The 15,539-nt window shown below is 45.8% G+C and overlaps 1 protein-coding gene across 1 annotated transcript; it reads left to right on the forward strand.

Moving 5' to 3' along the window:
• Positions 1-3,212: 3,212 nt before the first annotated feature.
• slc38a5b (solute carrier family 38 member 5b) lies at positions 3,213-15,165 on the forward strand. The gene is made up of 11 exons (XM_064299767.1): positions 3,213-3,306; positions 3,506-3,587; positions 4,571-4,653; positions 5,070-5,128; positions 6,342-6,455; positions 8,656-8,735; positions 9,266-9,366; positions 11,250-11,374; positions 12,256-12,400; positions 12,991-13,094; positions 13,619-15,165. Exons 1-11 carry the CDS (start codon positions 3,291-3,293, stop codon positions 13,721-13,723), a joined length of 1,014 nt encoding a protein of 337 aa, XP_064155837.1. The 5' UTR covers positions 3,213-3,290; the 3' UTR covers positions 13,724-15,165.
• The last annotated feature ends 374 nt before the right edge of the window (positions 15,166-15,539 follow it).

Below are 15,539 nucleotides of genomic sequence, written 5' to 3' on the forward strand. Positions count from 1 at the left end.
GGCCCTTCATCTTGTAAGTCTTTAATCACGTACCTTGACTCTGACTTTGCGCAACTAGCCCTTGTTACATTTATTTTCACTGTGAAAAGCGGTTTGGGTAAACGTCTGCTGAGTGACTAAACTGTACACAGTAATCCCCTCCACTTTATCTCAGTACAGAAATAATAATAATAATTCAATACAGTTGAACAGTTCTGTTTGAGTTCATACATTTGAATAAAACACAATGTGTTAAATGGCCTCTATAGCCTGACAGGCTGTTTCAGTCCGGTCATGCGGGGTCTGACCATGCCTTAGCGGGAGTGACAGGGACAGCCGCTTACCGCGAATCCTGTGACTCATCGGGGCTCCCGCCAGCATGGTCCTGCTGTCAGAGTGCAGGGGGTGGGGGGGGTGGGGGGGGGCATTTGGGGTGAAAGCTGATAGTGGGTGTGGTCAGTGGGATCTGTCTGGCAGACTCAGACCCAGTTGCTTGGATCACAGTGCTACTGGTGGCCTGGGAGGAGGAGTTCCTCTGTGTGCTCATGACACCCCATGCCTGCTTGCGCTACTGACACATTCCAGTGCAGAAGTGCAAACGTGATATTTGAGTCACAATGCATGTGATTACATATACAGTCGATTTTTTTTTTACAGGGATTCCACGTTAGCCCTTTCCTTATATCCGGTGGTTTTACTCCAGCACCATTGCCACCAACCACAACTTTATCTGCTCACCAGCTGCTCCGTTTGTCTCTGTGTCTTGTCATGCTGTAACTCTCCACGTAACTGTTCCTTTAGCTATCACATGTAACAGTTCCTGCACCTGTAACATGTGACCCCTCCTGCAACATGTAATCTGTCCTATAACTCTGTGGAACTGGTCCTGTAAGTGTTGCATGTAACAGGTACTGCAACTGTTGCATGTAACAGGTACTCCAACTGTTGAATGTAACAGGTACTGCAACTGTTGCATGTAACTGGTACTGTAACTGTTGCATGTAACTGGTACTGTAAGTGTTGGATGTAACTGGTACTGCAACTGTTGCATGTAACTGGTCCTGTAAGTGTTGAATGTAACAGGTACTGCAACTGTTGCATGTAACTGGTCCTGTAAGTGTTGAATGTAACAGGTACTGCAACTGTTGCATGTAACTGGTACTGCAACTGTTGCATGTAACTGGTACTGCAACTGTTGCATGTAACTGGTCTTGCAACTGTTGCATGTAACTGGTCCTGTAAGTGTTGAATGTAACAGGTACTGCAACTGTTGCATGTAACTGGTACTGTAAGTGTTGCATGTAACTGGTCCTGTAACTGTTGCATGTAACTGGTCCTGTAAGTGTTGCATGTAACAGGTACTGCAACTGTTGCATGTAACAGGTACTGTAAGTGTTGCATGTAACTGGTCCTGCAACTGTTGCATGTAACTGGTCCTGTAACTGTTGCATGTAACAGGTACTATAAGTGCTGCATGTAACTGGTACTGTAAGTGTTGCATGTAACTGGTACAGTAACTGTTGCATGTAACTGGTACTGTAAGTGTAGCATGTAACTGGTACAGTAACTGTTGCATTTAACAGGTACTGTAAGTGTTGCATGTAACTGGTCCTGTAAGTGTTGCATGTAACTGGTCCTGTAACTCTCTGCAGAAGTGTGTTAGTCATCATGTGAACCAGGCTGTATAACAGACTGCTGAAACAGGGCTGAGAGTCTGGCAGCAGCAGTGGAAAATGGACGGACTCCAATCTTCAGAGTCGGTGAAATAACAGTTTGGGCTGTGGGGAGGGGAACCCGTCCAAAGCCAGAAAGGGAGGGGGGAATGTATGAAAACAGTGCATGTGAATTATATGACTCATAACCCAGACAACGGGACCAGAAGGCACTGTGGTCCCTGAGGGGTTAAAATAGACACGCAAGGCTCACAAGGCTCCTAGGGCGCCCCGTCTGGCCTATGTGACTGACATACAGCGCTTGAATTGGGCACATGCTTCTGACCTCTGCAGTCCCGACGTGCACGCCACGTCGGCCCACTCCGATACGCTCTCGAATGTGCAGTTCTGGTCCTCTGCATGGTCTACTGAGTTGCATCGCATGTCCTATCTGGCCCTCTCCGTCATCCTTACTGCCCTTCTGAATGTCATATGAGCCCTCTGCACTGAGACATCTATACTGAGCCCTCTACATTGCATGTCCTATGCTGAGCCCTCTACACTGCATGTCCTATACTGAGCTCTCTACACTGAATGTCCTATACTGAGCCCTCTGCACCCAGACAGCTATACTGAGCCCTCTACACTGCATGTCCTATACTGAGCCCTCTACACTGTATGTCCTATATTGAGCTCTCTATACTGTATGTCCTATACTGAGCCCTCTACACTGTATGTCCTATACTGAGCCCTCTACACTGTATGTCCTATACTGAGCTCTCTAAACTGTATGTCCTATACTGAGCCCTCTACACTGTATGTCCTATACTGAGCCCTCTACACTGTATGTCCTATACTGAGCCCTCTACACTGCATGTCCTATACTGAGCCCTCTACACTGTATGTCCTATACTGAGTCTTGTACACTGAATGTTCTATACTGAGTCTCGTACACTGATTCATCTACACCGAGTCTTACACACTGAATCATCTACACCAATTCATCTAAGCAAAGCTCTCTACACAGAGACACCTTCACTGGATCATCTACACTGAATCTTTCATAGTGATTCTTCCACATTGATTCATCTACACTGAATTTTTTAAACTGGGTCACCCACACTAAGCTATCTACACAGGGTTCCCTACACTGAGTCTTTCATAGTGATTCTTCTACACAGATTCATCTACACTGAGGCTCTTACCTTGGGTCATCTACACTGAATCTTTTAAACTGGTTAATCTACACTAAGCTCTCTACACTGAGGCATCTTAATTGGATCCTCTACACTGAATCATTTGCACTGATTCTTCTACACTGATTCATCTGCACTGAGGTTTTTACCCTGGGTCACCTACATGGAATATTTTAAACTGGGTCATCCACACTAAGCCAGGGTCCTCTACACTGAATTCTTCTACCCTGGTCTTTTACACCAACATTAAGTCCTTGACACTGAGAATCCTACACCGACCCTTCACTACACATTTCTTTAAACATTTCTCAAAAATGATCTGAACTGCAGAGTCTGATTTGCAGGATGATAAGATCAGTGCTAAAATTATGTTGTTTTTTTTTCAGGAATTCGAGCCTACGAGCAGCTTGGGAAGAGGGCATTTGGGCACGGGGGGAAAATACTGGCAGCTGTGGTCATTACAATGCACAACATCGGAGGTCAGTCACTGTTAGAGCACAGAAGGTTACGGGTTCAAACCCCAGATACAGATAGTTTTGCTGTACACTCTATACACCACACAATTGGAAAAAGTTAAAAAATGCAGGTGGTTGAAAGGGTACAACACAGATAAATTGTCATGTTGAAAGGCGGAGAAGGTGATGATGTCTGTGCTCCTGTCTGTCTGTGTCTCCCTAGCGATGTCCAGCTACCTCTTCATCGTGAAATACGAGCTGCCACTGGTCATGCAGGCTTTCATGGGCCTACAGTCTGACAATGGGTGAGTTGGGGGAGGAGGTAGACACCATAGACATGCATATCTAACTGGAGTAGACTGGACTCAGCTAGCCTACGCTTGTGAAGTCCCAGAAGTCAACCTGTACTGCGTGTTGAGGGAAAAACATAAAAGTGAATTGGGAATATAAAACTTCTGAAGGCAAAATAAAATGTCCCCGATCGTTACATTTCATATGAAAAGCAGATATGAATATGTACAATGTAAAATTCATGAATATGAATATATAAATATGCAAAATGTAAAAAAATAAGCACATTTTAATTTTTTATCAAGACTTTGGGACAAAACAACCATTGTTTCACAAACTGCAGCACATAATGAAATTTATGATCACAAAAATTGACTGATGAGGTTTTCTTTGATAGTTAAATCATCTTGGATTTCTACATTGAATTCAATGGGCAGTGAGCAAAAGAGAATGTTTCCCATTACTCCCTAGGCTTCACCGCCTGGCCCCTCCTACCCTTTCCAGCTCTTATGCATGATCTGTGGTAGATGCGGTGACAGACCAATCAGGATATTGCATGTATAGCAGTGACCAAACAGAAGCCATTATTGTCATATAGTCTGAGTTCTGCATTCTAACCCAGCTGATAACTGGAGAAAAATCCACTGAGAGGCAGCTCCACAAACCAAACTCTGTTTCTGTGGGGTTGTGCCAAATTCTGAACTTCTGTGCTGATTGATTAAGCACAGACCTGGCACAGCACTGTAATTACAATGTCATCTGATCTCATCGAAACATGTTTCTGTTTTTCTGAATAGTGGGGAGGGTGTAGAGCTATGTGTGTGTGTACACATGTTACTAGGATAGTGTACAGCGGTGTGTGTGTGTGTGTGTGTGTGTGCATGCATGTGACTGGTGTGGGCACATAGCTTTGAGTGTATATGTGTGACAGACGGTCACGCACTGCGCAGACGGTGTTCGTCACTGAATGTTTGACGGTGCCTGCCTCCTTCCTCAGGGAGTGGTTTCTGAATGGGAATAATCTGATCATCATAGTCAGCATCATCGTAATACTGCCTCTGGCCCTCATGAGGCAGCTGGGTATGTATGACATATACATATACATATACATATACATGTACATATACATATGTATATATACACATATACATATACATATACATGTACATATACATATATACATATATATATACACATGTACATATACATATACATATGCATGTACATGTACATATACATATACATGTGTGTATACAAATACATATACATATACATGTACATATACGTATACATATACGTATGGACCCAATGACCTCTTCTTCCTCTCAACCATCAATCTTAACATCAGACTATGTTATATTTACTAATGTGCACTCAGTACATGCATATCTGACCACAAGGTCAAAATTAAATGTATGTGAGTCTATACTGGTCCCTGATCCTAACAGACTCTTGCTTATCATGATGACTGCGTTTTTTTTTGGTGCTGTTTGCAGGGTACCTTGGCTACACCAGTGGGTTCTCTCTCACCTGCATGGTGTTCTTCCTCATATCGGTGAGTGGGGGGAAGGGTGGGTGGGTGGGTCGGTGGGCGGGACTCAAATCTCATCTCATCTTGGACTGGCTTAGCCAAAATGGGCCACACCCACAAGGCCTGTCACGTGACCTAAATGCTAGCGAAAGACTGGGCGCTTTGGAAGGCCGGGAACAGGCTTGGCTTGAATTCACATGAAGCAGAATTTGTGCAACCAGATATTTATAGACGTGGTGGCCCAGGGGTTATGACCTTTCCGGGGGTCTCGTGTTTCCAGGGACGCTGCAATGCATGATGGGTAAACAGGATAAGGCACATACGGCACGGAGTGTGGCGAGATGATTTCTCACAGGTAGAACGCTGGTGCTTCTTGCACGTTTTCGGTGGGTAGCGTGGAGGAGGTTTCTTATGCTCTGGGGCAGCAGACGTTGCTGAGTGAGGAGATCTGTCCATCTGTCCGTCTGTCTGTCTGTCTGTCTCTGCCCCTGAACCCATTTAACTCCCCACCCATCTCTTTCTCTTGCCTCTACCCCCTTCCCTCCTCCTCTCTTCCTTCTTAAAGCTAGATTTGGTGCCATGTGTTGTATTTATGACTGCGATTTTAACTCAGTTTGCTGTATTTTGGTATATGTCGTCCGTTTAATTGTAATTTGTTGCTGCCTGTCTTGGCCAGATTTTGAATCTCAATGAGCCCATCCTGGTTAAATAAAATAAATAAAATCCCTTTATGCACCACTCACTGGCCAGAGGAGGAATATCTGGATTCAGAAAGTAAAGTCCTCCCCAGTATTCTGTTCTAATCACCTGGATTTACTAATTAGCACAATTCTTCAGCCAGGAGGCTGACCTAATTAGTGAAATCAGCTAGCTGAGTTAACTGGTGGAAGAAACACATGGCAGGACTTTTAGCTGATTTTCTGACCCTACACTTTCCAGCTCTGTCACAGGCTTTCTGACCCCCCCCCCACCACCCCTTTCTCTCTCTTTCACTCTTATTTGTCCATTTGTGAGGAGGTGCTGTATAATTACCATATAATCATGTGAAAGGGTGTGAGTGTTATTTTCGACATGCATTTTTATGGCGTTGTATAATAACCCAATAGAGGTGGCTTGAAGTCTTTTTTTTTCTCATATCAATTAAAAGATGCTCTCTCTTGCTCTCTGTCTCTCCCTCTCGCTCTCGCACTCTCTGTCTCTCTCTCTCGCTCTCTCCCTCTCTCTCCTTTTCTCTCAGGTAATATATAAGAAGTTTAACATCCCCTGTCCGATGGAAACCCATGGGAATCACTCCATCAACAGCAGTGTGGTGGAGGAGTGCACGGGGAAATTATTCACCATCAACCAGCAGGTAACGGAGTGGACGTGGCAGCGGGGGGGGGGGGGGGGGGTGAGCTAGTCCGACGGACACCTACCCCATGACATCACCGCTCGAGCGCTCCTTTCGTGGAGTCCCCAGATAAGGCCAGGAGCTATTTACAGTGTGGGGGGGGGGGTAGGCAGGTCAGGTTGGGGGAGTTATTTAGAGTGATGCGGGGGGAGGGTTATTTAATATGGCCACACTGTACATACTGGCTCTGGGCCTGTTGCGGCCTAGCTCTGCTGCACTCAAAAGCCAACACACATTTTTTTGGTTTTTACAACCGATTTATAAGGGCCAGACTGGTCGGTACCGGAAGGCCCGCCTCACAGCCGCGAAACCCGGGTCGGTTCGCGGGATGGCGGGCGAGCCAACAACATTTTGGCCATGTTGGGTAAATCAAATAGATCTGTAATGTCTTTTGAGCAGTCAGCTTTGAGTGTTAGATCTAATCAGGCAGTTTGGGTCAGTGTTCCTCAGACTGTCATCTCTTGCTCGCTCCAGCGGTGGCCTATCGCGCGCTGCTTTGTGTGAAATGGCAGACTGTTAGAAGTGTTAGGTGTTAGACGTGACGCGACTCGGTTGTGAGTTGTGGATAGGTCAAACGCGCCCATGCTGTCCGTCTCTCTCTCACCCAGCTCTGCTCATGCATGTTTGCATGTGGAGTAAGCTTTACTCACACAGTTTCACCCTCAAGTGTCTGTATGTGGAGTAAGCTTTACTCACAGTTTTACCCTCAAGTGTCTGTATGTGGAGTAAGCTTTACTCACAGTTTTACCCTCAAGTGTCTGTATGTGGAGTAAGCTTTACTCACAGTTTTACCCTCAAGTGTCTGTATGTGGAGTAAGCTTTACTCACAGTTTTACCCTCAAGTGTCTGTATGTGGAGTAAGCTTTACTCACAGTTTTACCCTCAAGTGTCTGTATGTGGAGTAAGCTTTACTCACAGTTTTACCCTCAAGTGTCTGTATGTGGAGTAAGCTTTACTCACACAGTTTTACCCTCAAGAGTCTGTATGTGGAGTAAGCTTTACTCACAGTTTTACCCTCAAGAGTCTGTATGTGGAGTAAGCTTTACTCACACAGTTTTACCCTCAAGTGTCTGTATGTGGAGTAGGGTTAACTCACACAGTTCTACATACGCGTGTCTGTGTGCGGAGTAAGTTTTGGTTGTTAATGCCCCAGATATTTGCATGTTGAGCTTTAGAAACACACATTTGTTAATATTTGAATGGAATAAAGGGTGTGACGATGAGTAGAGAATCGCTTAGGCTACTTTACGGTGAACAAACCAGATGTTCACATAGCTTCCCATTTCATTCAAGCATTTTGTAAATGTTTTGAAATTTTGGTTTGTAACTGTTCTCCTGTTCTCACTAATGTATTCTTGAATGAGAAGTATAAGCTTTACACAGTTCTACCCAGGTGTTTATATGTGGAGTAGTGTTTGATCACATGGTTCTGTCAGACCTGGGTCAAATATGTATTTGTTTTGGATTCAAATACTTTTTTACGCTTTACTGATCTTGTCTGGTGTATTGGAACCAATTAAATACCATCAAAAAGTGCAAACCCTGCCTTCTGGTCATATTGGCAGGCTCAATTACACCGGGCAAGATTAATAAAGCACAGAAAAATATTTGAATCCAAAACAAATATGTATTTGACCCAGGTCTGGGTTCTATCCATATATGTCTGTAAGTAGAGTAGGGTTTACTCACACAGTTCTACTCACACATGTCTGTAAGTGGAGTAGGGTTTACTCACACAGTTCTGCCCAGGTGTCTGTAAGTGGAGTAGGGTTTACTCACACAGTTCTACCCACATGTGTCTGTGAGTGGAGTAGGGTTTACTCACACAGTTCTGTAAGTAGAGTAGGGTTTACTCACACAGTTCTGTAATTGGAGTAGGGTTTACTCACACAGTTCTACGCAGGTGACTGTAAGTGGAGTAGGGGTTACTCACACAGCTCTACCTAGGTGTCTTTATGTGGAGTAGGGTTTACTCACACAGCTCTGCCCAGGTGTCTGTACGTGGAGTAGGGTTTACTCTCACAGTTCTACCCGCATTTCTGTAAGTGGAGTAGGGTTTACTCACACAGTTCTACCCAGGTGTCAGTATGTGGAGTAGGGTTTACTCACACAGTTCTGTAAGTGGAGTAGTGTTCACTCAGATGGCCTCTCTGGCTTTCAGACGGCCTACACCATCCCTATCCTGGCATTCGCCTTCGTGTGCCACCCTGAGGTGCTGCCAATCTACACCGAGCTACGCAAGTAAGACCTGCCTGTGCCAACCCCGCCTTACGCAACTGCCTTCACACAGAGCTCAGCCTGACAGGGGTAACTTACGCAATCTAACAAGGGAACAGCCAAATGCCAGAGCCTCCATAAATGTCCCTTTCCCAACAATATCATTTTATTTATCTCTGAATCATGGGAACTTTGTTCTCTCTCACCCTCTGTGATCAGTTGCAGATTAACTGCTGGCTTATACTCAATTTAGATATGCAAAATCGGCAGTTTTTCCTTGCTGTAGTTTACTGACTAACGTTAAATAATATCCTGTGATGACCTGTGATTGTAAACAATATGGATAGAGAAAAATGAATACAAAGACAAACCGTAGGTCATCTGTGTGTTTTTTTGCAAGTGGAATGAGAATAACCAATGATTTGACACCAGTTGTTGTATGAGAGTGAATGTTGTTTGGTACTCATATGTGGACCAGTTTTTAGGCGAGATTTAGCTGGTCGGTTGATACCCTGCGAGTAAATAATGCTGACGGCCATTTCTCTCCTTCGCAGCGCCACCAAGAAGCGCATGCAGGCAATCGCCAACATCTCCATCCTCGGGATGTTCGTGATGTACCTCCTCACCGCCATCTTTGGCTATCTCACCTTCTACTGTAAGATACTGTTTTACGTCTGTTAATTTGTCACCGACACCGAACCGGTGTGCTGACACACGTCCCTGTCTCTGGTTACCTGAGTTGATAGACTGGGGCCAAACGTGGGTGCAGTCGCCCCACGTCACGCTGGAGTATACTGCACACAGTCTGGGTTTGTTAACCCCGGCTTGGAGAGGCCTCACAGTCACAAGTTAAAATACGAAAGATAATTTTAACTGATCTTACGGTAATCTATAATTAACTCTGCGGTTATAAGCAGCTGTGTGAATCTGGTTGCGGTGGGTTGTGTTTAATTCTGCAGCGTCGGCCTGTACTGTGACTGAGGTGAGCTGCTGCTATCTGTGTGATTGTAGCTGACGCTGCTCTCTGTGTGATTGTAGCTAACGCTGTTTCTCTGTGTGATTGTAGCTGACGCGGTGTGAGCTGCTGCTCTCTGTGTGATTGTAGCTAACACTGCTCTCTGTGTGATTGTAGCTAACACTGCTCTCTGTGTGATTGTAGCTAACGCTGCTCTCTGTGTGATTGCAGCTAACGCTGCTCTCTGTGTGATTGTAGCTAACACTGCTCTCTGTGTGATTGTAGCTAACATTCTTCTCTGTCATTTAGCTAACGCTTTTGGATGTAGCTAAAGCATGCTCTCTGTGTGATTGTGTAACACGGTTCGTAAGACATACTTATTTTGTATTTTAGCTAACGCCTGCCTCTCTGTGACCTTAGCAACGTAAGCTATTTGTGATCTTTAGTCAACGCTGTCTCAGTGTGACTGTAGCTAACGCTGTGGTGTCATTCTAGGTGTCTGATGTGAGCTTAGCACGCTGATGTTCTGTGTGAGTTGGAGCTAGTCACCACTGCTCTGGGAGAGCCTGTGATCCTGGTGGAGTTGCAGACGCTGTGTCTCTGTGTGATTGTAGTCTAGAGGCTGCTCCTGTGTGACTGTAGCTACGATGTTACTCTGTGTGATTGAGCTAGACTGCTCTTGGTGAGTTGTAGTGAACGCTGTTGTTTTCTGTGTGATTGTATGCACGCTGTTTCTCTGTGTGATTGTAGCTAGCGCTGCGTCTCTGTGTGATGTGCTAACCTGTTTTTGTGGATTGTAGCTAGCATGCTCTTGTGTGTGATTGAGCATAGCACGCTCTTTCGGTGATTGTGGCTAATCGCTGTTGGTTTGTGGATTGTAGCGAACTCTGTTTCTCTGTGTGATTGTAGCTAGCACTGCTCTCTGTGTGATTGTAGCTAACGCTGTTTCTCTGTGTGATTGTAGCTAACGCTGTTTCTTTGTGTGATTGTAGCTAACACGGTGTGAGCCACGGCTATCTTTGTGATTTTAGCTAACGCTGCTCTCTGTGTGACTGTAGCTAACGCTGCTCTCTGTGTGACTGTAGCTAACGCTGTTTCTCTGTGTGATTGTAGCTAGCACCTGCTCTCTGTGTGATTGTAGCTAGCACTGCTCTCTGTGTGATTGTAGCTAACGCTGTTTCTCTGTGTGATTGTAGCTAGCACTGCTCTCTGTGTGACTGTAGCTAACGCTGTTACTCTGTGTGATTGTAGCTAGCACTGCTCTCTGTGTGATTGTAGCTAACGCTGTTTCTCTGTGTGATTGTAGCTAACGCTGTTTCTCTGTGTGATTGTAGCTAACGCTGTTTCTCTGTGTGATTGTAGCTAGCGCTGCTCTCTGTGTGATTGTAGCTAACACTGTTTCTCTGTGTGATTGTAGCTAGCACTGCTCTCTGTGTGATTGTAGCTAACGCTGTTTCTCTGTGTGATTGTAGCGAACTCTGTTTCTCTGTGTGATTGTAGCTAGCACTGCTCTCTGTGTGATTGTAGCTAACGCTGTTTCTCTGTGTGATTGTAGCTAACGCTGTTTCTTTGTGTGATTGTAGCTAGCGCGGAGGCGGAGCTCTTGCACACGTACAGTAAGGTGGACCCTCTGGATAAGCTGGTGCTGTGCGTGCGTGTGGCAGTGCTGGTGGCCGTAACCCTCACTGTCCCTGTGGTCCTCTTCCCGGTGAGAACACCACGCCTCGCACTCCACGCACTCGCACTTCCCCCTTAAACTGTCCCACACAGTCACCCTGTTCTCTGCTTAAACTGTCCCACACAGTCACCCTGTTCCCCCTTAAACTGTCCCACACAGTCACCCTGTTCCCCCTTAAACTGTCCCACACAGTCACCCTGTTCTCCCCTTAAACTGTCCCACACAGTCACCCTGTTCCCCCTTAAACTGTCACAAACAGTCACCCTGTTCTCCTCTTAAACTGTCTGACACAGTCACCCTGTTCTCCCCTTAAACAGTCACAAACAGTCACCCTGTTCTCCTCTTAAAATGTCACCTACAGTTACCATAGTTTCTCCTAATACAGCCAATCACGTGTGTGCTGCTTTACTTTACTGTCATGTTTTGAATATCATACAGGACTTGGGAAAGTCATACACGCTGAAAAACAGTGAGACTTTGAGCAACTGCATATGAATTCTTCATATTCAACAGTAAGGGTTGAGTCCAAGCCCGAGCATTTTCTAGCCATTATTTTAAAATGAAAACATACAACACTGTTTAGCAGTAGCTCTGTTTTAAATTACATCACATTACTTAGCCCAGGAGAGTATTTTCCAAATAGCATAAAAGAAAAACAGCTGAGTAGTATAGGAGAAAATAAACTGAGTGAATCATGTGACTGAGGTTCTGTTGATGTCTATGTATATGTGCAATGCGTGTGCGTGCGTGTGTGTGTGGTGTGTGTGCGGTGTGTGTGTCTGTGTGTGTGTGCGTGTGTGCATGTGTGTCTGTGTGTGTGTGTGCGCGTGTGTGTGTGTGTTTGTGTGTGTGTGTCTGTGTCTGGGTGCATGTGTGTCTATGTGTGTGTGTGTGTGTGTGTGTGTGTGCAGATACGCAGAGCTCTGCTTCAGCTCCTGTTTCCTGAGAAGCCCTTCCACTGGGCGCGGCACATTGGCATTGCCGTCTCGCTCCTCTTCGTGGTCAACCTCCTCGTCATCTTCGTGCCCAACATCCGAGACATCTTCGGCATCATCGGTGAGCCCAATGCCCGCATTCACAAAGGGGCTTACTCAAACCCTGGTGCACGTTTCCTGCCAGACAATAAACCAAACCTGACCTCTGTCTGTTTGTCCGTCTGTCTGTCCGTCTGTTTGCCCACCCATCCGTCTGTCTGCCTGTCCATCCATCTGTCTGTCTGTGTATCTGTCTGTTTGTCTGTCTGTCTCTCTGTCTGTCTGTCTGTCTGTCCCTCCATCTGTCTGTCCATCTCTCCATCTGTCCCTGTCTTTCCATCTATCTGTCTGTCTGTCTTTCTCTGTCCATCTGTCTGTCTTTCTGTCATCTGTCTCTCTGTCCATCTGTCTGTCTGTTTATCTGTCTGTCTGTCTCTCTGTCCATCTGTCTCTCTGTCTGTCTCTCTGTCCATCTGTCTGTCTGTTTATCGGTCTGTCTGTCTCTCTGTCCATCTGTCTATCTGTCTGTCTCTCTGTCCATCTGTCTCTCTGTCTGTCTCTCTGTCCATCTGTCTCTCTGTCCATCTGTCTGTCTGTTTATCTGTCTGTCTGTCTCTCTGTCCATCTGTCTGTCTGTCTCTTTGTCTCTCTGTCTGTCTGTCCGTCCCCCAGGAGCCACGACCGCCCCGAGCCTGATCTTCATTCTGCCATCGCTCTTTTACCTGCGCATCGTCCCTGTGGACCAGGAGCCTCTCAACTCCAGGCCCAAGATCCAGGTGCAGCACGCCCCCCCCCGCACCCTACGCCCTGCTGTTTATCTGATTATATCCCCCCCACACCCTACACTCAGCTGTTTATCAGAAAATGTGCCCCCCCCCCCACACTCAGCTCTTTGTCTGATAATGTGCCCCCTCATCTCCTTCTCTCCACTACCCCACCCCCCTCCCCGACACTCCGCTGTTTGTCTGATTATGTTTCCCTACCCCCCCCACCCCCCACCTCATATCACCACTCACTCAGTTCAGTTCACTTACAGTTCAGTTCAATCATGCTTTACTGGCATCGCAATGCTTTAACTAACATAACAGCTAAGCCAAAGCATGACAGTGAAACGTGACATAAGACACACAGAGATAAGCATGTTAATTTAAATATCATGCAAATAAAATTATATGATCATATAAATGAATGAATGAATAAATAAATAAAGGAATGAAGAGTAATAAAGACTGGAGAAGAGAGCCACAGGCAGGTTTGACTAACTCTCTCTCTCTCTCTCTCTCTCACTCTCTCTCTGTAGGCTTCTTGTTTCATGGCTCTGGGGTTCGTGTTCATGGTCATGAGCATGTCCTTCATTGTGATGGACTGGGTGTACGGGGAGAACAGGAGTGGGGGTGGGCACTAGGATGCCGAACAGGGATGGCAAACCCTCGCTCCCCCTCCACATCCCGCCCCCTTGTGGCCTGCCGTAAGGTGCCCCCTTGAAAGGCTGGTCCGCACCCTTCCCAATCTTAAGATGATGTCACAGTCTCCTGAGGAGACCTGGTGGACTGTTCGATGAGTACAGTGAAGCCCCCCCCCCCCCCCCACCTCCAGCAAGAGACTCAAACCCGGGTCTCTTTGCTTGTGTGGACGCGCCTCAGATGGGTGTGGCTTCCCCACAAGGCCGCAATCCCATTGGCTGCAGAGGCTCCACTACCCTGGCCCCCAGCTCCATCAGCTCATTATGATGTAAAATGAGAGAAAGTATACTTTTGAATTTCACAAAGGGAGAGAATCCCCCAGACCCGCCTGCCCCCTCGCCCCTCTCCTTCCAGAATGTTCCAGTGTAGTGTGTGGCTACGCTGACCAGTTGTTTGTTCCCCAATCAGACGTTAAAGTTTAACCCCAGACCTGAAGCCAAGGTACAACCTGAGCCAATTTCGGCATCCATTTTAGAGAAGCACATGTCAAAGAGGAACAGAGGAATCCAGTGCAGAAAAAGAAGAAAGTATGAATTTATTTGTTAAATGTTATTTATATTTTATCTTGCAGCTTCGCAATGATCTTGAAAAAGTGCCTTTCAGATGTATTTATTGTTTTTTGCTGTTAGCTGTCACCATGCAGCCAGAAGGAAATGGTTCATGGGGTTTAGAGTCAGTCACACCACTTGAATAAAGATGTATAAACAATAGAATGCTGAACATGATATCCAGGGTTGTGTTTATTTAGCTTTTTACAGCCTCAGTTGGATGGGTTATTGTGCTCTTATTGCAGTCAATAGGAATATGAATATGGTTATGAATATAGACATTTAAAACAGGTTGCTGCAATGTCCCATGAAACCTGCATGGTTTAAGGTGCCTGTGTGATCCACTCCACCTTTCTCTGGCCTCATATCACTGAGGCAGTGCCCCCAGTGGGCGGAGGACTGAATAGCAGTTCTCACTTCTCCACCGTAATTACCCATACCACCAGCAGGGGGGGGTCAGCGGTTCTGCCATTTCCTTGTCGGTCTGTCAGTTTTGTCTCTGTCTATGGTGTTAGGCTGGGCTGAGGTTGCTAAGTGTCTGTGCCATTGGTGATAGAAGGTCATAAGAGCAATGATGGCTTCAGGTCTAAATTAATCCACTGCTATTCAGAGACAGGAAGTCGAGAGGTGGTACTGACGTGTAAGTGGAATGAGAGAGCACGGCTGTGGTGGCCGCTGCGTGAGTTCTGAATTTAATCACCCCAGGACTGAGGAACACGACAATACTGTTGTTCTTCACATATGTTTTTTTTTTTTTTTTCATTTTCCATTTAACAACTATATTTTTATGTGATGGTTCAATGCTGTTTCTAATAAAGGCAAAAGGTGTCAATTTCGACTTTGTTCTTTCTTTATTATGTTATTTTTAAAACTTTCTGATTTTGCCCCAAATTGGTAGACATGTCTCACTGCTGTAATATCCTCTGTAATATTGGAAGGGTGTGGTGTGGTGTCCCCCTGAGGTATATTTGCTTTTTGCTCTGCAGTTCCTGAGGTGCTGTAATTTATTATATTTATTTATTATATTATTATATGTTTGTTATATCTGACAGAGGCGATGCACTTTAATAACATTGCTGTAAACGTGCCAGAGTTAGCCAGGGAGGCTAATTTTCCACCTGTAGTCCCTGGGCTGCTCGTTTTTTCTGTGGGAGGAAATCGAAGCACCAGGAGGAAACCCACATGAACACGGGGAGAACATGCAAACCCC

The sequence above is a fragment of the Anguilla rostrata genome, chromosome 11, assembly GCF_018555375.3.
Source record: "Anguilla rostrata isolate EN2019 chromosome 11, ASM1855537v3, whole genome shotgun sequence".
Taxonomy (NCBI): domain Eukaryota; kingdom Metazoa; phylum Chordata; class Actinopteri; order Anguilliformes; family Anguillidae; genus Anguilla; species Anguilla rostrata.